We start from the raw sequence: 23780 nt of genomic DNA on the forward strand, positions 1-23780 counted from the left end.
TTACTTTCAGCTAGTTCAAATGTCAAGCTCTGATAGGGCCTCCAGGATTTTGGCATTTTGTTTGTTTGGAATCTTTGGTTTAGGCAGAGAGAGACCAATCAAATGAGCATTCAAAGGTCTTCATCAAAGCATTTCCAATTAGACAGCCCAAAATAGACCACTAAATTTATAATTATCAAATCTTTTCATGCAATATTCTATATTAATATATGTTCGCCTTCGACATCAACGTCTCTTTCTAAACGTTACTATCATAATTTTTAAATAATTGAATTGCATTCAAACTTATTACTTAACCAATAAAAAAATAAATATGTTATACTAGGGATCAAGATATTAAATATCATGCTGTTTTACCGTATTCAATAAATTTACCCACTATTTTTTTTTTAATTTTTAATAAAAAATTGTTAATTGACGTTGATGTTGATGGCATTTTCAACATTCTAAATATCAGATAAATAGAATAGTTGTTTGTATTCTAAATCAACCTTCATTGATTCGTCCTTTGGTACTTTGGCCTTGATCCCCTCCGATTAATGGCCAATTTGTATCTATGCATAATTGGCATACATGTTGCATACATGGAACAAGGGTAGTCTAGCCCATTATACGAGAGCTCGCTTATGTCTACATGTTGAAGGAGCATCCTACAATAAACAACTTCTACCTCTTGTCTAAGTGGACAATGAGGGACTTGAAGAACATCACTAACATGTGGGACAATATGAGCAACTTATGTAGCTAATAGTTTTTCTTCTTATACTTATAGATTGAGAAATTTAGAATAGCAAATAGGTCAAGGTGTTTTTTGTTTTGCATTTTTTCTTTATATGATTCTAACCATATTTGCTCTTTTTTTTCAATTAACCGCTATATGTTATTTGCATAACCAATCACTTACATCATGATTAGACATTTCTTTGATGCAATCTTTGTAACATCTTTGATTCAATAATTCAGTCCACTATTAAGATATTGTTCATTTACAATCACTTCCCTTATGGGTTACAGGACTTATCATCTTTACTTCTTCTCATTGAAGTTTGTCCTACCATCGCTTAAGAGGATATGCGGAGTAATTTTGATACCATTTATAATATCCTTAGCCCAATAGCATAACCCACTATCAAGACACTATCCACTTTGAATATACAATCCATCGTGGTTTTGTTTTTGAGGTTTGCAATCTATAACATATCTTGACAGTTTAAAATTTTCATAAACTATTTAATTAATTTTATCTTAATATCTCTAAATGATGTGGGATACACATTCAAACCTAACATTTTTTTCATACTTTGCTGATATGAGATTTGTATAAGGATGTCACACCATCAGCCATCCCAATCTAAGTTATAGTCACAATCCCATTTCTTATTGATTGATTTATGCAATTGAAAGGAAAATTTTCTTAGGCTTCACTAGTAGAGAGCAAGAGCAACAAATATGCCTAAAATAGGTGAGCTTAATATGAAAAGTTTTTGAGTAAGAAGGAGCTATTTACATTCACGACATTACAATATCACTAGAACATTTTGTTATTTTTCCTTCACCAAACTACCATAATGACTCTTTAATTTTGAACCAAATACATCAACCGCTAATTTTTTAATATATTAATTGTAACGATGATATAATAGGTTTTTGTGGCCTCTTCATCTATGGTAATGTAACCTAACAAAAGATTATCCAATGAAATCCTAGAATCTATAGTCTTTGCTATGCTCATAATGTCGATGTCTCACTATTTCAATTTCTTTTTTGGAGAACTATTTTTCACTCAAATTATGCAAAAACAACAATCACATAGCTGAAAATGATAAATTTCTACTTTTTGTTCAATTTTTTCTGTAACTTTAATTGCCAAAGGGCATTCAAGCAATTTTTTCTATCTAACTTTAAAAGTTTATTTTAATTATATTATTATATTATTTCCCCTTTTTATTTTTGTTTTTTTTCATTTCTTCTTCTTCGGTCTTTGTCACCACCAACACAAGCATTCAAGTAAGTATTAATCTCTTTGTTCCAGGTTATGGTTAAATGTCAAAAGCTTAACCATTAACATAAACTCTATTGATAGGCGTTGGAGGTGCTAAACCAGATTTGTTGGCCTTTTTAGGGGATATTTGGTTAAAATATTTAAAGAATACTTTAATAGTCTTTATTTTATTGTTGATATTATTTTATTTAGTTTGTCTAGTAATAAAAAATTACGATAATTTTTTATTATTAATAACAATATATCGGGTATTATAAAGTTAATCTTAATTTTGATTTTGTTACAATTTTATTATTAATTTTATAGGACAAAAAAATAATCATATTTTACTAATATAATAAGTGGCATAAATAATATTTTAAAATAACTATACCCAAAGACATTTTAGTAAAATAATAGCTTATTATTCATTTATTACATCTAACTAAATATAATAATTATTTATATATATTTATATTTATTAAATATAATAATAATTTAAATAATTTATCATTATGATAATATTTATTTTTTAAAATAAAAAATTCTCTAAACTATGTGCAATATTGTAATCTCAATATTATAATCCTCATTAATCTATTTCATCGACAGATTCACCAAAGTTGCAATCAAACTTACAAGATGGCAGGTCATATAGTACTTCCAAAAGAGAAATCCAAGATCTTAATTCCAGACTAGGAAATAACCACAAAGTTCCTGCATTAAACTAAATAACAATTTATTAATAAACTGTTGCTCATTTAGCAAGAATTGTGTTTACCAAAATCATTAGGAGAGAGTTCCCATCAACTGTAAGATGTGCCTCCATAATTCAGCAAAGAAAATTGGACAAATGTTAATCCACAGAAGTAGAATTCTTTCAAGAAATTTGAGATTAGCCTTTAGATTAAGCCTAATCCTAGTTATGACATCTTCTATAAGCATATTGTAATAAACAATTAGATTAGCCTTTGAAGAAATGCTAAAGAGCACCTGTCTTGATTAACTGATGATTGGCCAGGCAGTAACTTTAGCTAGACAGGTGGGTTAGGTTAGGTGGGGAGAGATTACCAGCCGCATTCAATAATCTTTGGTGAGAAATTTTGATACGTATCATTGAAAGAACCCCTTTATTTTAATCCCATTTCTGTAGTAGCCAAGTATGAAAGAACAGTCTCATTATATTATTAAGAAAGAGATGGTGATAAAGAAGGCTTGGGAGACAGTGATATTTAATTATTTAAAGAGACATGATGCAAAAATATGCTTTGTATTTGGATATATATTCATTTTATGTTCTTCTTGACCTGTATGAATAATCAGATGACAAAGACTTGCATTATTATTTTGACGAATAATCTGGAAGAAATATAAAATATGCATCAGTATAATTCCAGAGAGGGCACTATTGAGAGTTGGAATCAAATGAGAACTACTATGATGCAGATGTGGGAGAAAGTGTAGTGTGAATGACAATGATGGCTACAATTTTTTTCTTTGGCCCTTTTGGTCTCCAGTGCTCGATCATGGCTATATATGCCTAATCCATGGCTGCAAAAATTAACAACTGTTATATTCTTTTCTGATTTCAAAGATGATGCAAGTTGAGCCTTTTCAGTACTGGCCTGAAAATTACAATTCAACAGACTCACCCCTGGAAGAAATAGGACTTTATTTTGCAGATAAATATGCCCAAGAGGGTTGCTTTGAGTTCCCTTCTCCATCAATCTCCATGGAGGATTTCTCCAATGATGGTTCTCCTGTCTTGTTATCATCCCCTGTATATGATGATGACGACTCACAAAATCTCGCAATTTATAGCGATGATTCGCCTGTTATGTTCCCAGTGGAGGAGTATTTACTAAGTTCGGATGATGTTGACATCCCTCTAAATGATCAGTTGATGGCTGATGATTTCGAAGATTTTTCTGAGTTGATGGTGAGTGTTACCAGCCCTGTGTCACCACAACTACGTACAGAAGAGGATGCTAAGAGCCTGAACCTGTCACCGATATCAAGCGAGGCATCATCTATTGATGTCTCAATTCTCACATCAGATCAAACGTCCCTGGTTTTTCCCTCAGAAGACATGGAGGTTGATGACCAATTGAGCCTTCTTCATCTGCTGAACGCTTATGGAGAAGCAATGGGGCTGGAACAGAAAGATCTAGCAACAGAAATTATCCGGCGATTGACTGAGAAGGCCGGTCCAACCGGCGCAACCCTTGAACGTCTTGCATATTATTTGATCCAAGCCTTTGAGAATAAATTAGACTACCTGAGTCAGGAATCAAACAAGAACTATGCGGCGGCTTTCAGAGCCTTCTATCAGATTTTCCCTTATGGAAGGTTTGCTCACTTCACTGCTAATTCAATGATACTAGAAGCTACTCCTCAGGATGCTGGGATGGTTCATATCATTGATTTTGACATTGGCCAAGGTATTCAATGGCCTCCATTAATCGAAGCACTTGGGAGAAGAGGTCAACGTTTGGTCCAATTGACTTCAATAAAATGGGAGGAAGAAGATGGCAGTTACTTTCCTCCCACAGACAGCTTTGAGGAGACAAAGAGGAGGCTATATGAACACGCGCGAACTTTTGATGTGATATTGATGATAGAAGAGATGGACATGGAGAGCTTGGTAACTGAGATGAAGATAGCAAAGAAATGTAGTAGAAGAAATGAATGGTTAGCCTTCAACTGCATGGTTGGTCTCCCTCACATAGGGAGACTGAGGAGTAAGAAGCATGTTAAGGATTTTCTGAAGGTGGCTAAGGACTCGCTCAATAACACAGGTATTGTAACTTTTGGGAATGTAAGTGAAGTAGGAGGATTAGACTGCGATGGAATTGGTTCTTTGTTTGAAGAGAAGTTACTTCAACTCCAAGCATTTTTCCAATCAATGGAGTGGCATTTTCCAGCTTACCTTTTGGAAGCAAGAGTAGCGATGGAATGTCTCTTTATGGCACCTCAAGTTTCTTCACTAGCTGCCTTTCAGAATTTAGAAGAAAATAGTGCCAGGACTGGTGGGGTTCTCTCTGAAATGGGGTTGAAAGCCTGGAGATTATCTAAATATAATCTTATGGAGGCTAAGGAGCTGGTTAGTGAAGGTAACAGTCTATATTGGGTGAAAAATACAGGCGAAAATGAGATGGTTTTGGGCTTTGTGGGAACCTCATTGGTGAAAGTTTCAAGCTGGAGATGAGGAAATGGCTTTGGAAGACATATATATTACTTATCTCCCATGAAAAACAAAATTATATTGTAAATTTGTAGAGATTGATAAATAGATGTAAGCTATATTAGTTTAGCACACATTGATTCAAAGTTCGCTGCATTAATTGATCTGTACCTATCATATTAAGGCATATACAATTATAAATTAGAATGTTAATTTTTTTTAATCCATTGTTGTGCACTCAAATTTTCCTTTAGAAAATTTTATGAAGATTGCGACACTTTTAAGTAAATTCTACATTGATAAAATACAAGAGAGATATTGGGTTTGTATATGTATCTTATATCACTTAGAAATACTAAGATAAGACTAATTAAATAGTCTGTGAACTGTTAAGATGTATATTAGATTGTAAAGTAAAACCTATTTTGAGTTGTAAAACCTATTAATAAAAATCACGATGAACTTGGATAATATTTTGATAGTCATTTTATTTTTAATTCAAAATTATTTATCTAACAAACGTGTACCCACTTGGAGCAATGGAGGCTAATTGATGCATATTGAAATGGGATTGAGTGGGCCAGACTTTGAAGGCTAGATTTTTAGATAGTTTTTTGGCTTGCTAGAGATAAGAAGTGAAATTAGATTAAAGAGAAAAAAAAAAAAAAAAAAAACCTAGTAAACAAACAAAGAACATAAGATAGAAGTCAAACAAGAACTCTAAGACCTAAAAGCCAAGCCACCAATCAAAAAGGAGCTTCAATGTCATGCATGGCTAGAGATTCCATAAATAAATAAACACGATACAAGAAATTCTTTTGATCTTTTCGATTCTTTTGATCTTTTATTAAAATACTGAAGGTCTATTTATAATTTATTGAACACCCACCAAATTTAATATAATTTAACTAATAAATAACATAGAATCATTTATGAGTATAACTTAGTAGGCTACTTTATAAAAAAAAAAAAAATGGAAATGGCAAATATACCCATAAAGCTTGGATATTGGATTTAGTTGTCTTGGAAATTTGAGATCAATTGATGTTTGTACATGTTGTTGATTTCTTCCTCCTTCAATTTCTTTTTCCAACCTTGTATCCATTTTGTAGTCAATGAGATGGTTTAGCTTTAGAGGTGTTAAAAAAGCTTGAGCCTAAGACCAAACTTAGTCAGGATTAGGCCCAGAAGGAAGGGCCGACCCAAGATGGGCCACAAAGAGGGCCGAAACTCAGCTTGGGCCTTCGCCCCAAATCTCAGATCTAAGGATGTGGGCCACAGAACCAGCCTAGGGCCCAAATGTCTAGGACCGAGGCCTAAAATTAAAAAAAAATACATCAACAGTCAAATAATCGCTGAAAGGCAATCATTTGACCATTGGGTGAGCGAAAACTGCAACGAAATTTTATTTTATATTTTGCCCAACCTACTATATCCCACGTAAGTTTAGGTGCGATTTCAAACTTATATCTATAAAATTTAAAAAACCTAAAATTTCACCTATTGATCAATTAAAATTAAAATTTTTAATTAAAAATAAGGATAAAATGATTATTTTATTAATAATCTTAAAAAAATAAAATGTATTATATTTTTCTATCTTAAATTTTAAAAATTAATATTTCACCCTTCAAAAATTTTTAAACATTAACAAATCACATTTTCCCCCCTAAGCCTTTGAATTCTTTCATTCCCCTCAGACCACTTTCTCCGATAATCTGAAAAGGACGACGACGAAGTTTATTCGCCGATGAAAAGATCTAGGTCTCTTTATCGACAAGAACGAAAAGATATGAGCGAAGAGATTCCAAATCTCTTTGTTTTGTCAACAAAAAGATCTAGATCTCGTTGTTTCGTCAATGAAGAGATCTGGACTTCTTCATTGACGAGGAGATCTAAACGTTTCATCATCTTTTTGTCGATGAAGAGATCTGGATCTCGTACGAAGAGTTTAGATCTCTTTGCCGATCTTTTCATCTCTGACAAAGAAATTAGTTTCAAAGTTGTCTACGTGCGTCGACCAACAATTTAGGGTGGAGAGTGGAGGTCATCAGCACCAGAGATAATGGTCAGAGAGGTAAAGAAAAAATTTATGAGAAAAATGTGACTTTTCAAAATTAAACAACTTTAGTTATGAATAAAGTTGTTAGTTTTTAAAACTTATAAGAGAAAATATAATAAATTTTATATTTTTTAATATTATTAATAAAATAACTATTTTACTCTTGTTTCTAATTGAGAATTTTAACAGTAGTTACGTCATAGGTAAGACTTTGAAATTTTCAAAATCTATATTATGACTTTGAGAACACACTTAAACTTGGATAAAAAATAGTCCTTTAGCCTTATATTTCTTTCGATTCCACCCCAGCGCACTTTACACACACACACACCACATTGACCTTAAATTAAGAGGATTGAGAATTTGGGCATGTATAAAATTAACAGTAGTGGTTCAATGTATTAGTAGCACCAACGAAGGGGTGTTCAAAATTATTCGGTAATCAAATCGAACTAGTTTTTAAATCGAAAAATCGGTTCAGATACCGGTTCAAAAATATATACAAACCAAATTTTTAATTCGGTTACTGGTTTATCTAATTTTCAAAACTGATTAACCAAACCGAACCGGTTTTTAAAAAATTGAATAAAATTTTAATAGAATACTGAATATATTTTCAAGAAATTAGAAAAAATAATAAAATATGATAATTTTTTGAAATTCGATTCAAAAATCAGTTAACCAAAATTTCGGTTCGGTTAATTGATATTTTCAATTCGATTTTGGTTCATAACTTTTTCCAAACCAAAAATTTGGTTCGATTAAAAAAATTGATAAAACGGTTTGATTAACCAATTTTAAACACCTCTAGCCAACGCAAACATCCATAGATCAACATTATTTTTAAATGAATATATTTTACATGATCAAGAAATAACTGTGAATCAATGGTAAACACCGAAACACGTGTTGATTCCCATTGAAGGCCAAATGACATGACACATGATATTTTATGGATCCCAATTTCAATAATCATGTTCAAATTAATATTCTCAATTAGTACTTCTATCATAGTAGATGAAAAATACTTTTTAACCTACCAGATAGATAGTTGAAATGATTCTATGTTTATGCGATTGAATGCATGATGACAGAAAACTACAATATTAGTTTAAAGATTCCAAGCATCTCAACTTATTTAAAAATACAATTTTGGCAGATAATACATTGTCAACCAATAATAATTAATTCAATTTTTATTTTCTTTATTCAATTTGTAACATTGCATTTTTTATTCTTAATCAACAATTAGTATAAATTATTGTATTAAATTTTTTTTATATGTATTTATAAAAAACATGAAAATAAATATAATTATTTTTATATGTTAAATTTTTAGTAACATTTACCAAATTACTATTAAGTAATTAATAATATTAATATAATTCAATTTATAAATATAATTGTAAAATATTTTAATCTTAATATAAAATAAAAAATTATATTTATTAATGACCGAGCCTAATGGCTTATCCTGGGCCCAACTAGCTAAGGGTTCGTATAGGATCCAGACCTAGGACTAATCCAGGCCTTGTATATTTATAGAGGACGTGGGCCGGTCCCTCTCTCCAAGGACTCAGACCTTGGAGGCCCAACCCAATTCTGGGACATTTAATTTTAAGCAAAAAATGGAAGGAAAAAACCCCAAAATTTTATCAGGCGGTTGAAAATGGCGCAAAAGAACAACATGGGTACCTGACGAGGCCGTTCGCGTTACAAACAGTACAAGACTTAATCCCGCCAGCTTTCTCCGTGTACATCTTGTGGCTACCGTGACACTCATTGCACAGAATAAATCTGTAACCACCGCACATGTCACAAGCTTCCATATCAGCTGTGGTTAACCCTTCCACAAACTTCTTGAGCTTACCCGTCTCGTGCAGTTGCCGAATTTCCTCGGCCCCACCAATGTACCTACCGCCGACAAACACCCTCGGCAAAGTCAACTTACTTTGACTAACGCCCAGAATTGTCTGTAACTCGTTTACGAAACTTGAGTCCATCGACAGATCTCGTTCGTCCACTTGTACACGAAACCCTCTCAGAATGGATCGGACGGACTTACAATCTTCGAACGTTGAACGGACGACACGTAGAGTGGTGAAGTACAGCACAATGCGCTTCTCTGCTCCCGGGATTGTGATTGGCGGTGGTTGTAAGGGTTCTAAATCTGGAGAGTGAGGTAATCTTTTGTTATCGTGGAAAGATGAGGTGTCGGGTTGTGGTGGGCGAGGGGCGAAGGCGCGTATGATAGAGTTAACGAGGCGAACACGGTGGAAAATGGAGGGATTTTTGGTGGGGGTGTTGGCGGTTAGGATAGGATCTTCTGTGCAGAGGTTTTGGATGTCTTTGAAGGATGAGCATGAGAATTGAGATGAGGTGCGGTGGATTTTCATGGGCGTTTTAGTCCAAAGCGGCCACATTGAGAAACTGGGGTTTGTGAACAATTGAAGAGGAAGTTCGATTGAGAGGAAAAGATGAAATCTTGGAGGAGATGTCATATCATGTCATCCGTGTGTTTGGGACTTGGAACAGTGAATGAAATCTGGGCTTGTTTTGCTTTGGGTTTGGGGTGTGAAAAAGACAGATAAAATTTAAAATGTTCGGTTGGTGTTGAGTTTGACAAAGAAAAGGGTTTGTGTTTTGTGCTTGGAAAGGGCATATTTTAGGCCTAATTTTAGATGAGATTAAATCTCTCTCCTTTCACTCTTAAATAAAATTAGCAGATGAAATTAAACTCATTTAAGTTTTGCTAATAATTTTGTTTGAGCAATGCATATATATACTTTTAATATATAATTAATATATTATCATGTGATTAAATGTTATTTTCTTCATAATTCAAAATCACTCAATCATTTAATAATATATCAACTCTGTACTCAAAAGTGTATATATATAGTTTTATTAACTTTGTTAATGGGCACATTGAAAAACTTTTGTTTATATTCTTGGACCTGGTTGCCTCTGCAATTGTCAACTCTACCAACAACACTCTTGCTTGGTAAATTTAAGGAACGTAAGGATTATGGACTAATACAATGAAGAGATGATCTAAATTCATTTTAACATGTGAGGTCTTGTGTTTACAGGTTCCGTTTCGTTGCAATATCAAAACTTGTGTTTCAAATTTGAACCTTGACGTCTTGATAGTCAATTTTGTGTTGAGAAGCCAACTTATGGAGAACGATAAGTCTCTGAGAGAATCAGGGATCAACAATGTAACAAGATTATGCTTGTGGGCAGAAATGGTTTACACCTATGGGTAAAATTTGCATTTATGTCTTGTCCATTTTAACTAGAAGGTTACTAATGTATGATGATTTAGGAGTTATGAATTGAACACTTTCATAACTTCTTATACAAGTATAGACTTGAGAAAGGGTGCTATTTCAGCTTCTTTCTTGTTTAAATTGTCTAAGTAGTGAACACCTAGCAAAACAGATTACGTACACAGCAATAACACAAGCAGCAAATATAACAAATAACAACAATCAAAGTTGTTTTCTGTCAACATTTAAAGGGTGTAACTGTTGTAAACATTTTCTTTCTGTGTCCTCTTCAATATAAAACAGAGCCAAAGATGCTACTGTGAATCATAGGGTTCTCATTCTAACATCGCAGTTTGACTAGTTCAATGGAATGGGAAAGCAACATTAACAGAAGTAAATTGATACCAGAGGAATATCAATATCATTATCCTCATCGTCCTCACATGCCACAACAACATCCAAGTGATGACGGTATGGAGGCAATTCTACTTTTGCCACTTTCAGTGGAATGGGAAAGCAACATTAACAGAAGTAAATTGATACCAGAGGAATATCAATATCATTATCCTCATCGTCCTCACATGCCACAACAACATCCAAGTGATGACGGTATGGAGGCAATTCTACTTTCGCCACTTCTCTTGCAAGATCAACCACTTTCTTGTCCATCCGTTCTCTGTGCCGAGGGAACATACTATTAAAGAGTAAGCAACTTCCACAAGAGATGCTATATGCATTCAGCCCTTTCTTCTTGAGCCATTGGATAAGATCCCTGAGGGTGGGATTGTCTTTCAGGATCCATCTATCCCAAACAGTCCAGCTCAAATCACAGTGCTTCATGACCTTGGGAGGGACAGGCTCAGCCATGGAAAACAGAGGCAATGCTAGGTTAGCAAATGTGTTGCGGTAGTCTTCCACTTTGTGCCCTCCATTCAGAACCTTGTATAGCTCCAGGCACACAAGACCTGTCGCCATTGCAGTGGAGGTTGCAATAGCAGGAATGATCCTTCCAGCAATAAACTTAGCTTTTAGCTTGTCAACCTCAGGAATGCTATAGTTTCTTGCTCTCATGTTAGCCAGCCCAGCTATCATATCCATGTGATAATTAGTGTCATCATCCTGCACATTCACAAAAGTGCTAGAGTTTAGATGTAAAAATTAAAATTAGAAAGAACTTAAATCCACCTTGATTCTGAAAGGAACATGCATGGTACAGTAAAAATAATCTGGACCAAGGGATGGAAAGATATTAACCTTTTCAAACTGAATAGGTTTCATCCTGAACTCCAGTGGTAGGTTCTGCCTGCACTTCTCTAACTTAGTGATTAAATCATTGATAACCACCGTATCATCCAAAGAAGCAGTGGAGAGAGTAGTAGCTTTCTCATCAGTTACAATTTTTGCATTTTTCTTAGGCTGAAATTCTGGGACAATGACTTTGTTAACAGCCTCGGCCAACATTCTAGGATTCTTGGCCCAGTCAGAAACTGGGATGCCGAATGTCTCAGCTCGTAGCATTGATGCAGCCAATAGAAAATGGAGATGACTAGGATCAGCAGCTGAGAACTGCAGAGGGTGAGGGAATCGCTTCGGGGCTGACCAGAACGGGGCCCCAGTACTGGTAGCAGCATCTTCAGGAAACGTGTATATCAACTGCTTTACACGGTTGGAAAAATAATCTTCAAACCTGATTACACCAGAATCATAACAATATGCAAGAAATCATATAACAAAACACATTTGTAATCACAAAGACAATTTCAGTTATCAAGGAAATTACTTTAGACGAGCCCAGGCAATGCAGTCCTGAAACGTCTCACATTTTTCCCTGTCAAGGCACTCAAGAACGCGTTCCAAGTTATCCCTAGCTTGAGCATCACCAGCATTGGTCATTGCAGTAGTGTATTCCGCAGGGTTGGATAGATAAGCATTCACTTCTGCAGGAGTTTTCTCAAGCAATCCCTCAAACTCAGATCGGGCCCATGTCAAGCAGTGGTCAATATTGTGAGGGAATGAATGCACAGTGCACATGGGTGCTTGTTTCTCTGGTGGGTCCCTTGAGGCACCATAGTTTTCTGTTAAGTGAGGAATGACCATTTGAGAGTTGCATTTGGCACCTAGAGTCCCTGACTCAAGAAGTGGTTTCTGGAAATATAAGCACCTTTGATCAACATATAGCCTAGCATTGACATTGTCTAAAGCATTGATAACAACAGATAAATTCTCCCAGAAGTTATCATCAAATACGTTCTCCGTTTCCGGACCCACACGGTTTTGCAAGGCTTCAATGTTCAAACAAGGATTTATTGATGCAGCGGCAGAAGCAGCAACTGTGGATTTAGCCTGGCCAATATTCCAATCACGGAAAAGAAACTGCCGACTGAGGTTACTCTTCTCAATTACATCATCATCAGTTATCGTTAGTTTTCCTTGATCACCACATGAAACTCCCATCAGTGCTACATTCTTCAAGAATTCACATCCTAGAGCACCAGATCCTACAATGAACACTTTAGCATCCTCCAGTTTCCTCTGAAGCTTGGCGCCAAACACAGAAATTTGTGCATCATAACGGCTATTTATTGGTTTAAACTCACTGGAGTCCAGAGGCTCTGTAGGGAGTGACTCCACTGAGTCAAAATAGAAAAACTGTAAAACAAGTAAAAAAAATGTTAGTTAAACAGAACAACAAAGAGTGCATGTCATTAGAGAAAGCTCTGAAAAATGGTCATAAGATTCTCATGCAACTAAAATTAAGCAAGTTAACAAGGTAAACAGCAAAATGACGTATTAACAGGCTTCATAACCATTTGTCTAGAGTTTTCAGAAGTTCAAGTGACTAATTACTTCACATCTAGATCACAGTATTTTTGCATATAAGCATAAGCCTGCTTTAATGTGTACATGTGTCTTTTGTGTATGAGAAACAGATAAATAAACCTCCAAATTTTCGCACAACAGAAGGCCTACAATAAAGTCTATTGATGCAATAACAGCAGGCTTGATCATGCAGAATAACAAGCAGAGCAAGTGTCCCAACTCTGAAAACCACTCTTGTGAAACAAAACCAACAACCAACCTGAAAAAGAGGATGAAACTTGCCAGAGCATGCTTTTACAACCTCTTGTCCAACAATACCACCAAACATGGCAGCCATGGGATTCAACACTGCCCTGGCACCAAAGGCAAAGAACCGCAGAAGTTTTGGGTTAATATCTTCCACTTTCCCATCTCCCAAGCTATCATTAATATTAGTGGCAACAGAGATAAGCTTCTGAGCGTCCTCTTCTGAACCAGCAACAGGGAAGCAACCCAACTCAGAGACAAACTTATCTAGTGATTGAAATGCTAAGTGCAAAAGAGGTGGGCGGTCAAATTTGGAAAAATCACTCAGAAGGAAATCACCAGGATCTTTGATAGCTTCTCTTAGTGGCTTAAAGTTCAACACCTTGGGCTGCTTCACCTGTGTGACTATACCACCTTTAACATACGTACCGTAATTTGTAGTGTCTTCGTCAAGAGTAAACGAATATGGCCTTGCATTTTTAATCTTCCTTGGTTTCCCATCATTAAGCTCTGTCGTTCCATGAACTTCAGAGAACACAACAAGATCCCCATCCTGAAACTCGAGCCTTTCATCATCAACACATGAAACTAGTGCTGGGTTGTCATTGCTAACGGATGCAATGATGCCTGTGTGTGGCTCTTCTCCATCAACATCAAAAACTGTAAACTCAGGACCAAAATCGCAAAATACAGAGCCAAAAAGGCCTCTAACTTCTGCTTTGATGAAAGAGATGGGTGGCTGATGATTATGGCAGTAGTCATTGAACTCAATGGCTTTTTCAAGACTGATATCAGTGAATACAACAGCCTGCATCACCCAAAGTGAACACAATAAACAATAAAATATGAAAACAAACAAACCTTTCCATAAAAATAATAGTACAAGACATGGATCAGACATCACAAGTGAAATAAACTTAAAAGCTAATATGTTCCTCATTCCCTATCACAGGAAAAAAAAAAATTTAAAAACATAGCCCTAATGTGTTGCGCGATTCCTTTCTTATAAAATTACAAGATCTTCTCAAACTAGATTAAAACATCTAAATTAGCTAGAAAAGACCCTAATCAACCGGCAACCTTCAATTTTTGAACTAGAAACATCATTTCCTTCAATCAGAATGCAATAAAGATTAAGCTTCTCAAACAAACAAACATACTGCCAAAAAAATGAGGTTATTAATCTTCATTAAAACAATCCAGGTGACAGAAGTTTTAAGGCAAGTCAACTCGAGTAAGACCTTAACGGACAGAAGATGTTAAAATCTAATATATCCAGATTTTTGCAGAAAACAGGTTCAAACAACAGCATATTGCAGACAAACAAAGAGAAATATGTCTTTTGTTGTAATCTTTTATGTTCAATGGATTTGGGTTTCTAGGCTGTTACAATTAGCATCTTCAAATGAAAATATGCAGTTTTTCTCTTTACCATTATTATTATTTTTTGACAAGATTAGTTTCTCTTATCATCGCATAGTAAATTTCAAATCTGAGAATTTCCGATAAGTCTCAAATTCCAGATATTGATCCTTCATTAATCTAATTTCAGTCTTGTCTGTATCTTTGCTATGAACTGCTATATTGTCAGAAGTTCCTCTTAAATCTTGTTCAACAACAAAGAATAATTAACTGGTGAAATATGTTCACTATCTTATCTGTTAATGAACAGAATCAGTATTATATGATGAATTTGTCTAAAATACAATTCAAACAGAACAAGTCAGAACAACTTCAAATATGCCCCAACAGTTGTCTTCATAAATAAAAACTGCTACTAAACAATTCATAGGATTAATCTAGGAAAAAAATGGGAGAAGTACCTGGAAATCAGAAAGTTGTTCTTTGGCCAACTTTGAGGTTAAGGTAGAAATGACAACTGCATTATTGAGCTCCTGCAACTTCTGAACAGAGGCCAGAGCCCTGTTCTTACCAACATCATTCTCTGAAAATATGAAATTACTGGACAAATCCCACAATTCCACCGACCCTTCATCATGCAAGGTCACAGACTTGACACCAGCAAGAATAAGATTCTTTGCTGCAAGTAACAAAAATAAAATTAGCTAAATCTCCAAATCACAGACCTCATAGCAGCTCGCAGGAAGTCCATGTCAAATTTACCAAGCCACATATGCTGTCACACGGTAAAATGCATTCTAAACCTAGCATGTCAAGGCCAATTACTTCATAACAGATTGTATGTAGAACAGAACTCATATCTTCAACATAGATTCTAATACCCGTACAACAAACAACCAAAAACAAGGTGAAGACACCAATCACATTTCATTGTTTTCCCATCAAGCATAGAGCAATTATTCACAAACTTTAACCAGAAAAGTAGTCCAAGATATCAAAACCAAAACATTTCAAAGAGCAATCAAAAAATTTAACAAAAAAATCATAAACCCCAAAACTGAAATTTATGGTCTATGTAAAGATTAGCTGAATGTAAATTTACAACCATCAAAACATTACCAATCTCAGCACCAAGGCCCTGCATCCCAGAAACAAGGATATTGGAAGCGAAAAGACGTCTCATTGTCTCACGGCCATACACGGCCAGCTGGCGGCTGTGCAGATCTTCATCTATGTCAGTGTGATTAGAATCGCCGAGGGCCATAATTGGGATTTCAACTAGGGTAGTACTGCTGCTGTGATTACTGTCGTCTAAAACAACGGTGTTGTTAGTCTCGGTAGGCGTCGATTCAGAGATCCGATGCTTCTTAATAACAGACGAGGCGTTATCGCTATCGGTAGAGATGTTTAGAGTTTGATCTTCGTTGACAACAACCACTCCTTCACTGGCTCTCTTTCTAGGAAGCATATAGTGCAGTAAGCTACCAAAGACGGCACAAAACCCCATAAAAATTACAATCAATGACACAAACCAAGAAATGATGCATCTATTACCAGAAATACAATCAACAACCGAGTTACCATACAGATATCCGAAGATAATCGGAAATAAAACCATAAACCCTAACGCTAACTTGTTAAACTTCATTTAGAGTATAGAAATGTTAATAATAATAATAAAAAAAAATGTTAAAGAAAAGGGGAAAAGAAACGTACCGATGAGGCCTGTGTGATTAGGAGAAGAAGAATAGAATCTGAGGGGAGAAGAGAGAGAAATCTAGTTGTTAAATTGAAATGGAGGGGTTACTTGGTTGGACGACCATGGAGAAGCGAGGGTATTTATGGATTTGCATTGTTTTTTAGCAGGGGTGGGCAGGTGCTAATTGGAAATTTCACTACTGAGAATCATCTGCTCAGAAACAAGAATTTGGGTGGCGAGACACGGGAAAGGAGGGTAGATCATAAAGTCAAGATGATAATGGTGGGTCATTTCCCTCTAAACGTCGTCGTTTTAGAATAAAAAATTTTGATTTGTTTTTTACTTGCTAATTGATAATTAAAAAAATAAAAAAATGAGGTGTTTGAATTCAATTTTATGAATGGGAATTTTGAGACAGGCTGGTATTACAGCTTACTTACATTTGGAATGGATGTGGTTTTAGCTTTGGTTAGAGGTTAATATTGTAAATTTTGAGAACCAATTTTATTTGAGTGAAAGAGAGTAGCACGAAGATGTAGTTTGAATAGCAAAGAATTTGAGGTTTCGTTTGTGGTTGTAAGACTAGAGAATTAGATTTAAGGTTTTACATATAGTTATGGGTCATCGTATCTGAATCTAAAAAGGAATTAGACAAGGGTGGATAATGTTTTATTTCTCACTTTCCATTTAGACCCGTTAATTTTTGACATGCTATAGTTTTGGCCTAAACATTCCAAAGGCTTCTCAAATGGCTCTCGATCGATGCGATAAATAACAAATTAACAATGTTCTCAGAATTTTTATCTTTGTCTAGTCTTATAACGCCGCAAAAATCATAAACAAACCCCAAGTTTTGGAATCAATCTCCTCCTTAAGTTTGAAGAAATTAATTGGGGGCTAGGATTCATTAATTGGATACCACTCTAACTAATATAATTAATAGCTGTTTTAATATAGAAAAATTTTAGAATAAAAAAACATATTACCCTTACTTACTTATTGTGCTAATTTATTAATACTGAGTTACTTTTTCCCTTTTCATATTCAGGTATAAAATTGAACAAGTGAAATTACTTTACTAAAAATTAATAATAAAAAAATAGGGGTTAAAATGGTCAGGTAAAAAAAATGAATTTTTTAAAATAATGTTATAATTCGTTTTTTATCTGCTACAGTAATAGGCCATGTTGGCCTAACTTGCGGGCCTGGTAATCAGACACATGGAACCGGTCAGTCTATGGACCCGACACGACCCACTACAGTAGTGGACTGTGCCTTCCTTCCATGGGGTAGGCTAAAAAAGATGGCCCGGGCCGGCCTTGCCACCCCTAGGTTAATGAAAGCAGCAGATATGGCAGAAGAATAAAATAGAACTTATTTAGGGACTTAAAGACAATCTACACATGCGTACACGTAAGAGTAGACACACAGACCACTTGTTGGTCAGTGTCAGAGTTAGTGTTCACACTATTTTCTTCTCAATTTTGATATTATATTGACAATCTTGCAGCTGTTACTTTGTCAGATGTTGAAACTATATCAGAGGCTTTGAACTTAATGGTCACAAGCACATGCCATGTGCCTGTTTCATACTTCTTGACTGATAATCATGTGATCCAATCTGGGGCTTAGAAATGGGATTTGAATAACTAGACCAAAACCCAAGTCCTCTGCCATTGTGAAGCTCAAACAATTACATGACCTTCCTATGGGTATAAAGGAAGAAGGCAATTCTAATGGAACACAAAAATAAGGGGGCATCATTTGGGGCCCTCAGATGGCCACTATAGAAACAGAAAGAAAAGTTGTAACGCAATATGCTTTGTATCACTAAGTCTTGTAGGCATAAGATCACACAGAAATCGCATCTCCTTGTCGCTTTTTCCCTTTTCCTAAGCTAATAATCCTAGCCCTTCGACACCAACACGAAATGCCTATTAGTCACTCAATATGATGCACACGAGGAGAAATTTTTTTTTAAATGTTTACATAACTTTCATATCCATCCTATAGAATTATAGTATGCATATGAAGCTAAACACATCCTAAGAAAACCATAAAGGCAAAAGTGTTCTTTTTTTTTTTTTTTTTTTTTTTGTCTTGACAGTTATGATGAACAGATTTACTTGGTAGACTAAGAGAAATTGGATATAACATTGAATTAAAATGATGAAATTAAATCTTCATTTCTGCTATATGAACTTCCCAACTCAACATTTATGCATAAAAAAATTAAATTGATAAGGGACTTATTTTACACAAATATCTCGAGAGTAGATTATGTTTTGTGGAATTTAGAGATTTCTACCTATTACTGTTGTTGGATTGCAGTAATACTGATATAATCTCAGAGAACTGAGGGCGCTTCGTCGGGAGATTGTTCCAGCACTTAGTCATGAGAGATTTCAGCATTTGTGGGCAGTCCTTGGGGATCTCAGGCCTTAGACCACAAGCAGCTATTCCAACTGCTGCCTGCACAGGTGAAAATGCAGCATAGGCTGCCTCACCAGTCACCATCTCCCAAATCACCATTCCAAAACTATATACATTACTCATCCATGTCTCGGAAACACTCTCTGGGTCACCAGCTATAATCTGCACTCACCAAAAAGAGATTAGAGTAAGGCACCAATTCAGATCTGCATCAATAATTTGACAGAATTAGAATCTCTTAAAAAGAAATAAAGTTTGCACACCTACAATCATCACATAATGAGTTGAAACTTATTGCAAAGGAGAACTAAAGTAAAGGTATTTTATTACTCCTTTATCAAAATCTACTTCAAACTAGGCAGATTCATGTTACACGCCCTAATTATGCTTCCGGGTAAGTGAAGAAATTCGGCAAAAAACTTTCATTCACACGGTTACTAGTTAGGTCAGGAAAGAGATCATTAATTATGCTAAATACCTGAAAGCTCCATTAAGTGGGCTCCACTAATTAAAAAATTTGCTAAAATTGACACTACTATAAAACTGTGGCAAAGCTGATTAGTCTAATGGAAGATATATGATTGCTTAGATAAAGGGTAAACAACACATTATATATGAAAGCAATAACAATTATCATGACATGTTACGCGTGCTCAAACAATGATTTTGAGGTAACTCACCGAAAAAAACAATGATTTTGAGGTAAATGATACAATGTCTCTTTATAAGAGTTTACTAAACCTCAAAGAACTGTACCAAGGTACAATGAATCTAGATAGCATCCAGAAACATAAGAAAACAACATAATTTTCCATAAAAAATAAGTCCTTATGTTAAACACTGGAAAGGTTTATTCAGGTGAAACTGCTGTATTTTAATTTAGCATAACACAATTGTTTTACTTTAAAGGATTAAAGGTTAAACTATATCCTTACTAGCCCAATATATCAAGTTCAAGTCTCCATTTACATAATTAAAGATGTAGGGCATATCAGCAAGATATCTTGCAATTTACCATACATCCACTGAAGACAAAGGTTCCTAGTCTTCTAACACTGGCACTGCCCTGTGTTCTATAAACATTGGACCACAACAACAGAACCCTGAAATCATGGAAAAAAGAACCAGTTTAGACAACAGCGCTTTGGGGTATTCGAATGGGATGAGTGTTACATTATCAATTCTTTTAACATTTGAGGTATGGAAATGGTATCATCAACATGTCCAATGTATACAGGCTCTAGATTGTTAGATATTACTGAGATGAAGAGATTTTGTATATACTGAACGATTAAGATCAATGTTAACTTTTTGTGGTAAAATGAGATTAGGAAATAACAGAATACAAACCTCAGGAGCTAGCCACCTGTAACCATCTGTTTCATACTCCAATGCCTCGCCAACACGCTTGCAAGCAGTGACAATACCCATGTCCCCCAAGCAAGCATTTCCATGTCTATCTAATAGAATCCTCTGTGTGTTCAGGTCTCTGTATGCAACACCATGGTCATTCATGAACTTGATCCCTTCAGCTACATCAGCACCAATCCTAATTATCTCCTTAGTCTGAAGCTTCTTGCTTTTCATCATTAAGTCATGAACTGAACCACCCTCCATTAACTTCGTCACTACACACAACCCATGACTTTCATCCACACAAACACCATAAAACTCTAAAATATTCTTGTGCCCACAAGTCATCAACTCCAAAAGATCTTTTCTTAGCTCAAACTCATATGAATTCCCCTTGTCACACCCTTTGAGCTTTTCAATTCCCACTTTTTTCCCCTTGTAAACTCCTTTAAAGGAATTAGGTCCAATCTGATCAATAAACTCAAGATTATCTGAGTTCAACAGCCACTTCCCAATCTCTTCCCCACCCGATTGGATTGTCTGCCATTCATCAACAGATACAACAATCGAAGAAGTAGGTAATGGCATCTGAAGCTGAATTTTCATATTCAAATTCTCAAACCCACTTCTAATGTTCTCCTCACCATCCTCGTCCTCAATCTCTCCAAAATATCTCCCCTTGGTATTCTCCTCTTGGCACCCACAAAGCCCAAATGGCAGCTTCACTGGTGTTTGTTTAGGCTTCTTTATAGCAGACTTAATTGCACTTTCAATCCTAGATCTGAACGACTTCTCTTGCCCAGCTTGAACCAAGAGAAGAATAACCCCAAGAGTACAGCCTTTCTTTTCAAAGATCTGTATCTTTTTGCAACAAATAGAAGCGTTGTCTAATGCACCAGACATGGTTGGCCATGAAATTGATGAGGTACATGCAAATGTAAGCTTAAATACAGAGCCCTGTGCTTCATCATGAGACACTTCTTGAATCATTACAGCAGGACGCTCATCCCTTGAAGCTTGCTCCATCAATTTTATATGTAAAAATACTTCTTTCATATCAAATCCAGCTTGCGCATAACTGTTTACATATTCATAATAATTAGAATGTCAAAATATAAAACAAAATTAGTTAAAACACATTTATCTGTCTCAGTAACAAGACCTGAGCGGCAACGAATCATAATGCTTTCTAATGTTAGACACGAGTTTCTCCGGTAACTGGCTTCCAGGATATAACTGCGTCAAGTTCCTTACAAAACTCCCCCAAACAACCTTCCGACAACTCTCGATCTTAGACGACGCCGTTTGATCGTCACGTGCTCCACCAGACGCACCCACGACTGTCGAAGAGTCCAGATTCAACGTGTTCTTAAGCGACGCAATCGCCTCCGATACATTCCGACTCAACCGCTGAAACCGTTTCTGCACAACGGAAGAGTATTCCTTGGTCGATCCGATATCCGGCGCTGCCGAGGTCTCCAGCGCTCCCTCGGACCTGTCGTTGGTCCGCATCAAGACTTGCTCGACCATGTCCTCATCCGTGCTGGTCCGACTCGACCAGCATTCTAAAGCTGCAGCCATTGGTCGATTGAATTCACTTGGAAATATAAACTGCTCAGTCGAGTTGAGTTAAAGGCGTGGAGTTAAGTAATAGTAGATTTTACAGTGACGTTGGTCATGTTGTGGTTTGGTTCCCGACAAAGAGCGGGGGAGATGAGATGGGATGAGATGAGAGTAATAAATAAATGCTACAATTCAGGGAGGCTGACTATCTCGTTCATTTTGTATGTAAAGCATAATGTTATGCTTTCCACTTCCTTAATAATATATTATTATATTGGGGAAAAACACTATTTCCCACCCAAAGTTTAGCACAATGTCAAAGTCACACCCATGGAAGATGAAAAGCCCAAACTCCCACTCATGACCAAACAACCATCCAAATTTTCAAATAAAGACAAGGATAAAATCGTTATTTTATTTATAAACTTTAAAACTTCAAAATTTTATCATTTCCCCCCTCCAAATTTTAAAAACTAATACTTCAACCTATCTTTCAAGTTTGAAAAGTTTAGATTTCACCTTTAGGGTTTGCTTCCTTCTTTGGCTACCACCAACTGCTGACGGTTTTCACCGATCTCCTTTCTCTAGTTATAAAGAACGATGAAGGACAAACATTCATCACCCAAATCTAGACGACAAAGCGTCGTCTAGATCTAGAAGAACAGACACAAAATGACATTTTGTCATCTTTTATCATCGCATCTGGACAATGCGACGAGCGACGAAGGATGATGAAACATCGTCCTTCGTTATTTGGGTTGTGCGACAAAGAAATAAAGATCTCTTCATCGCACCAAGAGAAGGAGGAGGTCAGAGACAATGCTGGAGACGACGTCGAAAGATAAAATTGAAGAGTGAGGGTGAAATTGTTGTTTTTGAAAGTTATAAGGGGCAGCTAAGTTTTAAAAAATATGAAAACCCTAGGTTTGGGGGTGAAAATATTACTTTTCAAAGTTTAAAAACTTTAAGAAAGGTAAAATATTAGTTTCTAAAACCTTGGGAGAGCGAAAAGTAATAAACTTTATAATTTTTAATATAAACAGTAAAAAGACTATTTTACTTCTCCCTTTGACAGAAAAAATTAACAGAAGTTTGGTTATAGGTAGGAGTTTAAACTTTTCATCTCCCATGGGTGTGGGTTTGAATTTGGGCTAAAAATTGGGTGGGAATAGTGCTTTTCCCTATTATATTGTATTAAAAAAATGATTAATTACATTAGTCAAATTTAACCAGCACTCATGATTATGTGGATTGGCCAAGAGAATGAAATATTATCCATTATACTTCCTTTAATCTATCAACGCTCAAACCTTCTTATCCACAAAATTTGATAATAATTTCATCTAAATTCAATGAATGATATGTAGAGGAGATATATATAATTTTATATAAAAATAATTATTATTATTATATGATTAAGTATTATTTTATCTTTAATTTAAAATTATTTAATTATATAAAAATATATTATTATTTATAATAAAATTATGTATATAATACTATTCTTTAAATAAATAATTTTTTTCCTCCGTTCTTTTTTTTTTATTAAAGATTTTTATAAAATTTAGTTAGAATTTATGTAAAAATATCAAGAAATTATATATAGACACAAGTAACTTCTTTGTGCCTAATAGAATTAAACAAGCATGTTTTGTGTCAATTTTACTTTTTAATTGAGGATTGTTTTGAATTTAATTTCGATGTGTGATTTTTCTCATTGTTTTTACGTCAATTCTCTATTTATATTGACAATTGCCATAAAATTGAGTTAGAAATTGTGCAAAAACGTGGATAAGAATGATTCG

General features: G+C 35.2%; 4 protein-coding genes across 6 annotated transcripts; 1 reads left to right on the forward strand and 3 right to left on the reverse strand.

Moving 5' to 3' along the window:
• The first annotated feature begins 3484 nt into the window (after positions 1-3484).
• Positions 3485-5392, forward strand: LOC123225481 (protein NODULATION SIGNALING PATHWAY 2-like). The gene has a single exon (XM_044649439.1). It carries the CDS (start codon positions 3576-3578, stop codon positions 5187-5189), a length of 1614 nt encoding a protein of 537 aa, XP_044505374.1. The 5' UTR covers positions 3485-3575; the 3' UTR covers positions 5190-5392.
• A 3262-nt stretch (positions 5393-8654) lies between these two features.
• On the reverse strand, positions 8655-9966 carry LOC123225372 (uncharacterized protein At5g39865-like). Its single transcript, XM_044649305.1, has one exon. The coding sequence runs from the start codon at positions 9726-9728 to the stop codon at positions 8883-8885; it is 846 nt and encodes a 281-aa protein (XP_044505240.1). The 5' UTR covers positions 9729-9966; the 3' UTR covers positions 8655-8882.
• Positions 9967-10758: 792 nt separating this feature from the next.
• LOC123225504 (ubiquitin-activating enzyme E1 1) lies at positions 10759-16875 on the reverse strand. 2 transcript variants are annotated; one of them, XM_044649475.1, is made up of 7 exons: positions 16644-16875; positions 16047-16384; positions 15389-15606; positions 13579-14373; positions 12280-13148; positions 11754-12186; positions 10759-11618 (listed from the first exon to the last, which is right to left on the reverse strand). In XM_044649475.1, the coding sequence occupies exons 2-7, from the start codon at positions 16189-16191 to the stop codon at positions 11022-11024; spliced, it is 3057 nt and encodes a 1018-aa protein (XP_044505410.1). In that variant the 5' UTR covers positions 16192-16384; positions 16644-16875; the 3' UTR covers positions 10759-11021. The 2 variants fall into 2 exon arrangements, with proteins under 2 accessions (XP_044505410.1, XP_044505408.1); XM_044649473.1 differs by lacking the exon at positions 16644-16875 and having other exon boundaries at positions 16047-16449.
• Positions 16876-18787: 1912 nt separating this feature from the next.
• Positions 18788-22209, reverse strand: LOC123225032 (dual specificity protein kinase shkB-like). Of its 2 annotated transcripts, XR_006504094.1 has the most exons (4): positions 21575-22209; positions 20410-21490; positions 20075-20162; positions 19110-19221 (listed from the first exon to the last, which is right to left on the reverse strand). XR_006504094.1 is itself a non-coding variant. In XM_044648877.1 (3 exons), the coding sequence occupies exons 1-3, from the start codon at positions 21991-21993 to the stop codon at positions 18931-18933; spliced, it is 1791 nt and encodes a 596-aa protein (XP_044504812.1). In that variant the 5' UTR covers positions 21994-22207; the 3' UTR covers positions 18788-18930. The 2 variants fall into 2 exon arrangements, 1 of the variants encoding a protein (XP_044504812.1); XM_044648877.1 differs by lacking the exon at positions 20075-20162 and having other exon boundaries at positions 18788-19221; positions 21575-22207.
• Positions 22210-23780: the final 1571 nt, after the last annotated feature.

The sequence above is a fragment of the Mangifera indica genome, chromosome 9, assembly GCF_011075055.1.
Source record: "Mangifera indica cultivar Alphonso chromosome 9, CATAS_Mindica_2.1, whole genome shotgun sequence".
NCBI classification, from domain to species: domain Eukaryota; kingdom Viridiplantae; phylum Streptophyta; class Magnoliopsida; order Sapindales; family Anacardiaceae; genus Mangifera; species Mangifera indica.

Bases quoted from the DNA above. Each gene is read 5' to 3' on its own strand.
- LOC123225504 (XM_044649473.1), bottom strand. From the start codon at position 16,434: ATGGGGTTTTGTGCCGTCTTTGGTAGCTTACTGCACTATATGCTTCCT. The intron at 12,187-12,279 runs GTAATTTCCTTG...TGGTGTAATCAG, and splicing joins ATTGCCTGGGCTCGTCTAAA to GTTTGAAGATTATTTTTCCA. The intron at 11,619-11,753 runs GTTAATATCTTT...GTGAATGTGCAG, and splicing joins AACCTATTCAGTTTGAAAAG to GATGATGACACTAATTATCA.
- LOC123225372 (XM_044649305.1), bottom strand. From the start codon at position 9,728: ATGACATCTCCTCCAAGATTTCATCTTTTCCTCTCAATCGAACTTCCT.
- LOC123225032 (XM_044648877.1), bottom strand. From the start codon at position 21,993: ATGGCTGCAGCTTTAGAATGCTGGTCGAGTCGGACCAGCACGGATGAG. The intron at 21,491-21,574 runs GTCTTGTTACTG...ATATGTAAACAG, and splicing joins TATGATTCGTTGCCGCTCAG to TTATGCGCAAGCTGGATTTG. The intron at 19,222-20,409 runs GTTTGTATTCTG...TGGTGAGTGCAG, and splicing joins ACAGGTGGCTAGCTCCTGAG to ATTATAGCTGGTGACCCAGA.
- LOC123225481 (XM_044649439.1), top strand. From the start codon at position 3,576: ATGATGCAAGTTGAGCCTTTTCAGTACTGGCCTGAAAATTACAATTCA.